The sequence below is a fragment of the Poecilia reticulata genome, chromosome 15 (genome assembly GCF_904066995.2).
Source record: "Poecilia reticulata chromosome 15, P_reticulata-male-v2, whole genome shotgun sequence".
Classification (NCBI taxonomy): domain Eukaryota; kingdom Metazoa; phylum Chordata; class Actinopteri; order Cyprinodontiformes; family Poeciliidae; genus Poecilia; species Poecilia reticulata.
This window is the reverse complement of record NC_088844.1, coordinates 18,088,040-18,097,248: the sequence shown is the minus strand read 5'-3', so window position 1 is coordinate 18,097,248 and position 9,209 is coordinate 18,088,040. Positions and strand designations below refer to the sequence as shown.

The window sequence follows — 9,209 nt, the reverse complement described above, 5'->3', positions numbered from 1 at the left end:
ACGTAATCTCCCCGCGCCAAATTCTAACCAAAACAAACGCAGAAACCGTTCGGCTGCCAATGATTCAACGAAGAAGTTATGAAAACGTCCGTACGTGATGTTGCAACCAGACTTGGTCCAGTTTATAGCGATGGGAGGAAGTCAAACTCATAACGGCGACGAAGAAGAGGGTTTTAGAGGAGCGGCAGAGCAGCAGGTGGAGGGAAACCCATTCACTTTTAGTCCGCAGCTCCTCCGTCTGCACAGAGACCATCAGCTGTTTGAGGTAACAACTTCACACGGAGCTCCACCGGACGACAAGACGTTTGTAGGAGCATTAGTTACCATCTGTAATATAAATCTTTGTTGACAGGATGGAGATGTTTTCAGACACATGTATCTGCAGGACCTGTTCATCTCGGAGGCAGAAGAACAGCCAGTGCCCAGGTGGGTTACAGACAAAACTCTGGACAGGACAGCTGTGGCAAAAAAAAAAAAAAACCTTTGACACTGATGGAAATCTTGCGTTTCACAAACTTTACTCCGTCAGTTGAACTGGTAGCAGTTTGGGTTGGCTCTAGATTGTTGTGAATAGTGATCAGATGAAATCAATAATCAGTGTTATTGAAAAAGATCAGCAGCATGATTGCTTTGAAAAATGGTGCTGCTTGAAATTGTTTTTCTTTTGCCAACTTTGGTAACTTCCAAGGAAACATATTGTGTCATCATCACTTTGCAGCCCTTCACTGGCAAATATATTATTATAAGTAAGGTGCCAAAGAAACAAGTGCCAGAAATGTCTCCTAATACAAAATCAACTAATTAATTGCCACCAGTGCAGAGCTCGCTGGGGAATGGCAGTAGGCAAGTAAGTGAGGCAAAGACTTTTAGATGTTGGCCTGATTTCAAAAAGGGGAACAAAGGAGCAGCTTCAGTAGACAAACTGGGATTTTCTCAGATTTAGCGTCTCTCAGACGGGGGTGTGCTACATCTGGAAGAAAAAGCAGCACAGACAAGAAAAGGTGGCCTCGATGTTGGCTCAGATAGTTCTTAGTCAAACTGTGACTAATTTTCCCCCTCTTCCTCCTGACCTCTTCCTCAGTGTTTCAGAGTTTGGCTGTCACATCTCCGGCTGCAGAGCCGTCTTCAGCACACTGCATGAGTACGAGCACCACTACAACTCCCTGCACCGACACGTGTGCTGCTCCTGCCGCCGCTCCCTGCCGAGCGCCCGGCTCCTGGACATTCACATTCAGGAGTGGCACGACGCACTTTTCACCATCCTCGCCCAAAAACAGGACATGGTGAGCCCCGGATAATCTGATGGCCGAAGAATTGAACGAGTGATTTATTTTAAGCAATATTAAATCGTGCTTTTTTTTTTTGGAACCTTGATTCCTTTCAGTATCTGTGCCTTGTGGAAGGCTGTGGACAGAAGTTTAGGACAAGTCAGCAAAGGAAGGACCACCTGATAAGACTTCACAAGTATCCACCGGACTTCAGATTTGACAAAAGCAGAAAAGAAAAAGGGTAATACTTCACATCCTATAGCACGTCCACTAGATGGCGCTAAAATGTTTGTATGCTCACTTAGCAGGTCTGTACACAGTGTAAATGACTAACCGTTTTTTTTTTTCTCACGGTTTGATATCAGAGTAAACTCTTCCTATTTTAGGTCATTGTTGTACAATTAATGCAGTCCAGTGGAATACTAATGAAATATTACAAGGTTACTTACCTGTTTTTTAGAGGGTCCATCTGAACTTGAAGTAGCTATTGCACACATTTTACCCTGAGAATGACCATAGCACTACCGTCAGCCTCTATAATGTATGCAAATGATATGCGGTCCTGAAGCTCCACCCATCAAGCGTCTGTGGACTCCAAAACAGGGACAGAGAATTGGAAGATAAAAACAGCAGCACTGAAAAAAAACGGTCAGTGATATCTTGCCTGATTTTGTTAGATTTTTTCATAACATCATCCACAGGAAGCTGTATGATGTGTTACCATTAAATACATCCAGAGGTGTGTCTCCATTTAGTTAATAGAAAATTATCTAAAAAAACCACACAAAAAAAAACATTCTCTTTCTTACGCTGGCATTGAGCAAATAGAAATAGTTTTGAAATCCTAGCTAACTTAAAACAGGAAAAGTTACATCTGATATAAAATAATTTCCGGTATCCCCTTATATAGGGTAAATAAATATCTTGTTTCAACTCAACAGTTTGTATTTAAAATAAGATCTTCATATTTTTTTTTTCTCCTTTGCAGCTTTTGTGAAATCATTCAGTGTCCTTATTTTTAAAATTCTGTTTTTTTTTTCTGTTAGAACCAGAGAAGCAAGCGGAGAGCAGAGGACGGACTCGGCCGTGGAGGCAGCAGACGATGTTTGTAGGTCGGAGGGTGTGTGTGAGGTTATGTGCGGCGTTGAGTCCAACCAGCTGGAGCAGGAGGAGTCCATGGAGACGCATGCGAGCATTGAGGAAGCTGCTCAGTCTGAGGACTTTTCTGCTTCAGCTCAGACCCCAGAAACAAACACAGAGCGACTGAAACCAAAATACTCCTACAGGTTTGTTGTTTTTTTAAAGCCCTAAATTGTATAAAAATCAGTTTAGGTTTGTGTATTGAAGAGAACCTTCAGTCCACTAAAGATAAACATTTAACCTGTATGTAGTTAAGTCAGATTAAAGTAAGTTTTGTGAAGCATTTTCTGCAGATTGTCTTATATATATATATATATATATATATATATATATATATATATATATATATATATATATAAAAAACAGACTAATTTAAAGGGTTTGTTCTGTTTTTCACAGGGTGCCTAAAACTGTGTGTTTTGGTCACGGCTCGGTCCGAGGCTTTAGAGGCCAGAGGGGCAGAAGGAAATGAAACACAGCACCTGACCACTCTGCTTTCTGTGTTTTAAAATTAAAATGTGATGCACTTTGTTGTCAGTAATTCAATTCAATTAAAGCTCTTTTTTGCATCCTCAGATGAGATGCGAGATGATTGACATGCTTCCTGCTGAAAAATGTGATGAAAGGATGCAGTGAAGCTCAGCACTTTTATATTAAGGATGTATTTGATTTCACAGAAGTGATAGGAAATTAGAAGAACATTTACATCTTTTAGTAATAGACTTTAATGCAAATTGTGTTTTCAGTCTTATAAAAAAAACACTGTACATTAAAGACTGCTGTGGGATTGATGATTGTAAAAAAAAGAACAATCCAAAATAGTTGTAATTATATTTCATAAACTAAAATGAAAGTTCTTAAATCAACCTTTTTCTTTTCTTTTTTTTTTAGAAAAATAAAACATGAGGACAATATATGGTTTCATTTGTATTGCTGAGACAGACATGGATTTATACCTCAGAATAGCATGTGGTTGTGTGAAATGACAGCAATTAATATATTAAGGAACATTTTGCTGTGAAAATTAGGAAAACACTCATAACAGTCAAAGCCAACAGACGAACTATGGAAAATCAATCAAACTCCATCTAGATATCAATATCCCGTTCAGTTTTTCAGCTTGTTTTGTTATTGTGTCCCAAATCGTTATTAATTCAGGATAAAATCTAAATCCAAAATACAAGCTGTGACACATCACATAAGATGCAACACCTGATCCGCAAGTTTCTAAGTGAGTAAATTTCCGTGTTTTACTTGTAGTCTGTTTAGCAGCAGCAGATTGTTTCAGGTGTGTCTAAAAAACAAACAAAAGTTGTTCCCAGATAGTGAAAAGTAAGAAAGTAGCCCTTTTGCTTGGCATCAAGAAAGAGAAAAGTTATTTATTTAAGATAGTAGGTTGAGTTCGGACCCCATGCGGTGCTTGCTCGGGCCCAAAAAATTTACGTTGAACCCCTTTCAACTCAAGTGCAACTTTAATTATTCAGTAAAATCTGTCAAAAGTTACTCATCTGTGATAGTATGTACTAATACCAGCTGTTCAGCTTTGATGCTTGTGTGTCTTAAGTCAGTTAGGTCCACAATTTTATTTATTTATATATACACACTGCTCAAAAAAATAAAGGGAACACTTTAACATTGAAGTGAACACTGAAGTGTTCCCTTTATTTTTTTGAGCAGTATATATATAAAACCCTGGTGGATACAGTTCTTCTGCCTGGAAATAATAATTATATTTTGGAGCGGCCAAATTCCAAAACATTCATATTTTGAAACCAGAAGTTTGAATCTGACAGAGAATCTCAGAAGACTTGGATTCACCAAAGATGAATCCTCATAAGATCAGCAGAAACAACCAAGAAGCTGGTCAACAGCTATAGGAAGGTTTTGATGCTATGATGCCAGTATAGATTCTCTCACTGATCACAATTATACGCAATTATAAATAATTTTCAATTAGACTTTTTTTTATAATTATTTGTTAAATTGTTACTCCTTTTGTTTTATCTTTTAATAGGTACTTGTCTCATTTGCAATCAGGAGCAAACTTTTTGGATGAATGGGAATAATTTTAAATAATCTGGCAAAGGGTGTGAATAATTTTGAGCCCAACAGCAGCGTTTTAAAACATAGATCATCTTTCAAGACACACACAAAAGAAATCCATATCAATTTAAAATGATGCTCTATTTTTAAAAAACTGGTTCTATTGATGGTTCCAGTTCGGTGTCAGACTTGTTTAGTCAATTTTTAGGGTCTTTGAAAAAGGAGGATGAGTTGTTCTGGCCTTCACTTCTTATACAGGTTTAAAAAGAAATACTTAAAACTGCCATTTTCCCAACAGTTCAGTAATATGTTCGCACTATAAATCATGATTTGGAATCTACTTGTAAATTTTCTTTTCATTTTATTCTTGAAATTAAAATATATTGGTTGTGGTGCCTTTAAATAGTTTATGAGCCATAAAGGACAACTACACTGAGAAGCCAGTTTTAGTCATACTGCTTTAGGGTTATTTCCATATAATTTGTTAATCATAGCGAGAGTAAATAAGACGGCAAAGTTCTTAAAAAAAATAGAAAACTTGGTACGGACTCAGGAAAAACATTTTCTAAAGCTCCGCAACGTCAAACATGCAAGTCTGGATACCTTTCAAAAAGATATTCTCAATCCTGAACAAGTTGGCCTTTCAAGATAAAAAAAAAAGTAACTGCATCTAATGGAATTAAGCTTTAGTAAATTAAACCGCTTACAACACAGTGGAGTGCGATTTAATTTTCATCTTTTGCGTAAAATGTGCGCAAAAGTTCACCAAGGAAATCAAGTTTGCTGCCCTAAAAATAATTCATCTTTTTTTATATAAATGTCATCTGGGCTTACCTCTTTAAAATCTATTACTCCATCAAATTTATTTCCAAAGAAATAAGGTAGACCACCCTTGTAAACATATATGTGTAAAAATATTTAACTATAGCGATATAAATGTCATTGAACTTACAAGAACTGTAAAAAAAGAAAAAAAAAAAAACAGTTTTATCGGGATGGATATTTTTTTGTGACATTTGTTATTTTCTTTCTAAAAACATATTTGAACAACGCTTTTCCAACACAGCGTCCTGGATATTAGTTAAGACAAGTAATACATCCCGTAAGGCCTGCTGAGTAGTCCGGGTACGGGGAAAGCAGGCCGAGCTCCGTACAGAGGCGCTGCGCCCAGGGGCGCGCTCAGCGGGAAGGGGAAGGCGAACGCCGGCAGCAGCGGCTTTGCGGCCAGCTTTATCTTCTCCAGCTCGGCCTCCTGCAGTCTCTTGGCTTTGGCTCGGCGGTTCTGAAACCAGATTTTGACCTGGGTCTCTGTGAGGTTCAGGGAGCTGGAGAACTCTGCTCTCTCCGCGATGGACAGGTACTGTTTCTGACGGAACTTCCTCTCCAGAGAGAGCAGCTGGGACGTGGTGAAGGGGGTCCTGGGTTTCCTGTTGTTCTTGTGTTTCCGCAGGTTGCACGTAGTTGGGCTGGGGATTCCTGGAAGCAGATTGATCAAGTGAGAAACGGCATGCTCGTTGTGGCAACTGCGTTCAAGGTGGATCATTTTATGTCTATCAGTGATTCTTGAGAATAGGGACAAAACAGGTCCTATGGATAAAGCACAAAATTTGAATAAAATATACACAAAATATAATTTTTTCAAATATCTGACTAAACTAAACGGGGTCATGTGAGCACAACAATGTATATTTTCCTGGTGCTTGCTGAATATTTTTTTATTTTAAACATTGTAGTCGGTGGATGATGCCTGTAAAAGCCTTTGTCCAGGAGCAGAACTCAATACATTATAATCGTTTAAAATAATTAAAGAAATACTAAAATTATATATTATGACAATTAAGTATAAGTAGTCATATAAATAATTATAAAAGTATAAATAAATTGAATTAAAAATCATTTTTATATATTTTCCAACTCCATTGAAATTTGTCCTTAGTTTTTGTCAACACCGTCAGAAATGAAAAGAATGTAAAAAAAAAATAAAAAAAAAAATCAGGCATTATTGGGGGGCACCAGAACTTCTGAGGACCCCATGACCACTTCCTTTCTCTTCCTTTGCTAAGAGGGCTAGTTAGCTCTGGTTAGCTTTTGTTATTCTTTAGTTTTTTCTTCTTTTTATTCCTAAGTTTTTTGTCACAACCATGATGTGTCAACACCATAACTGACAATTTACAAAACTTTGATGAAATTTTGTGAAATAAAAGCTTAATTTTGGTATAATATAAAGATCTAATGGACCTAATGAGCTACAATATGGCCTCCTTAGGAATAACATCATATAAATTGAGGTAGTTTGGCTTTTTGTCAACTCCGTCAGATGTCAACTCCATCAGTTTTTGTGACGCTTTCAGTAAAATTGTCAAATCTCACTTAAATGTGCAATTAATTCATTTTAATGTATTTTACATAAATTGCATTACTTCACATGTATCAAGTTTTTCATTTTACTCGCTAGTTTGTCACCACCTTCAGTTCTGTCAACTCCGTCAGATGGACTTTTTGTTGTTTTTGTTTTAAATAATATTTATTTTGTTTCTTGAGAAACATTTGTCTGTAAAATGAGTAAAAATATCACTAACAGGTCATTAAAAATTATTTTTTATTTATTTTTGTCAGATGGTGATAACAACGTTCTAGGTCAGGTCGATTAAAAATGTAATTTAAAAATAAAATGTTGCAACTGGGAGCCTGCACCTTAGCATCTTTACATTTCCAAAACATTATTTGTCGTATCTGCATACATAAGGTTGAGAAATAACAAAAAAAAATTATGGGAAAATTAAAACCCATTTTGTCCCTATTCTCAAGAATCACTGATATATGGAAAAAGGGTGTGGTTTCTTGTGTCACTTAACAAAATTAACATTAATCAACCTTCAAGTTTTTTTTTTTTTATGTAATGTGAGCGAACAGCAAAATCACATTTTATAGTTGATTTTAAATCGTAGTCTCAGTGGCCAGCCAACATGTGTGTGTGGGCCCCATATGTGATTATTTTATTTTATTTTATTTTTTTCAGGTAAAGGCAAAGAGTTGTCCTGCACCAAAAAATATACAAAATGCAAATGGCATGAGTCCAGTATGTAACATGTGGCGCACAATATCAAGCCATTTACTTCTCATTTCCCCTAGTTTTTTATTTTTTTCTGGTTACTTCTATTAAGCAGAAAACGTCAAAAAAAAAAAAACTTTCTTGAAGAAAGAAAACATATTTGACCTTCTACTTGATACAATAAAGTTTTTAAAAAATAAATTTTGAGACCCATTCAAATTAATACAGTTTTGCAATACTTTATGATTAAATCGTAAAGTATGAAAGTTATGACATGTGACAGTAAACATCTCTAAAGAGTTTAATTTATAGAGATTTTTTTTGATTGTCCAGTAACCGAACTGAGGTACAACCTAAATGCATGAGATGTGAAATGTATTATTAATAGTAGCAAAAATAATGATAATATCTCCAGCTCACTTGTGTGTGCATGGTATGGCTCCTGGAGCCAGGTCCTCTCCTTGTCGCTAAGGTCCACCGCCTCCAGTTTGGACCCACAGATCCCTGTCGGTGACGCACACTCGGTCTCCTCCGTGCGGACGCAGCCTGACTTCAGGTCAGAGGAGTTGGAGCTGCTGCACGGAGAGGTCCTGTCCGATATGAGGGATTCCACACTGAAAGGCAGCTCGAAACCTTTGGTTTTGCAGCTCCTTCTGGGTGCCATGTCCAGCTCCTCGGCTCCAGTTTCTCCAGCGGCTTTATCCTGACGCGATGTGTCCAAGGCCGGTGATCCTTGCGCAGGATTCATTACGCACGACTGCGGTGCCATGCAACCACTTTCCCCCCGCCGCTCTCCCCGCTGCTTTTTTAATGTTTGCGTGTGTTCACTTGATGAAGATCACTGTCATCGTTGTGGTTCCGCTGACGCTGCGCGTCCGCTGGTAAGCTGAGTTTTACGCACAGGCTCGCATTTTCTTCAGTGAAGAGCCAGAAGTTTCTCTCTCATCTTACCGCGGGCGAATCAGACATTAAAAGTCGTCCACGTGACTCTGCTGGCGCGCGCTCTGATAGGACAGATGAATGATGAGGTTGGCTTCCTGTTGGTGGGCATTGACAGATGTAAAACTTGTAAGCGATGGCAGATAACTAATTCAAGGAACGTGGTGCAGATGAAAACTTTCCATGATTTACTAGAGACCTGAGCAGCTCAGACCTGCGATTTTTATTGTATTTCTTATTCTTGTTTTTAATCTTTATATAGTTTAATGTTGATTTTTGTTGCACAGTGCTTTGTGGTTTTATATCTGTGAAAAGGATTTTATAAATAACCTTTACTTACTTTTATTCTTCTCCACTTTTTGATGGTCAAATACTCCTTGAGAAAATCAACTCCATGTATTAACAAAAGTAGACTCTGTGAAGACAGGGCTATTTCTCTGACTTGCTCATTTGTTTCTGGAGCTTAATACTTTTAGAGAGCAGCTTAACCCGCGAAATGCATTTTTGTTTTTCAGCGCAACTTGATTTGCCAGAATGTTTTACTTTACTTTGGCAGTCAATTGTGAGCGAGTCAGACCTGCGGTCCAAAGTCAGGCTGTTTACATAAACCAATACAACAATTATGGTTTGAAAACCTATTAAATTCACTCGAAACGGCATGGAAACAACAATGGATTAATTAACTGCGTCGATCCGGACTGTGTGCGCATGCAGCAAGCTAACATAAAGCATGGCTCTGCGATCACATTTTAGGATGTTAACTCAAG

General features: G+C 37.7%; 2 protein-coding genes across 2 annotated transcripts; one reads left to right on the top strand and one right to left on the bottom strand.

Annotated features, from left to right (window-relative positions):
* The first annotated feature begins 5 nt into the window (after positions 1-5).
* On the top strand, positions 6-2,983 carry znf511 (zinc finger protein 511). Its single transcript, XM_008429752.3, has 6 exons — positions 6-265; positions 353-426; positions 1,082-1,283; positions 1,385-1,509; positions 2,315-2,554; positions 2,808-2,983. Exons 1-6 carry the CDS (start codon positions 98-100, stop codon positions 2,878-2,880), a joined length of 882 nt encoding a protein of 293 aa, XP_008427974.2. The 5' UTR covers positions 6-97; the 3' UTR covers positions 2,881-2,983.
* Positions 2,984-5,220: 2,237 nt separating this feature from the next.
* msx3 (muscle segment homeobox 3) lies at positions 5,221-8,785 on the bottom strand. Its single transcript, XM_008429751.3, has 2 exons — positions 7,924-8,785; positions 5,221-5,927 (listed from the first exon to the last, which is right to left on the bottom strand). Exons 1-2 carry the CDS (start codon positions 8,270-8,272, stop codon positions 5,533-5,535), a joined length of 744 nt encoding a protein of 247 aa, XP_008427973.1. The 5' UTR covers positions 8,273-8,785; the 3' UTR covers positions 5,221-5,532.
* Between the last annotated feature and the right edge of the window lie 424 nt (positions 8,786-9,209).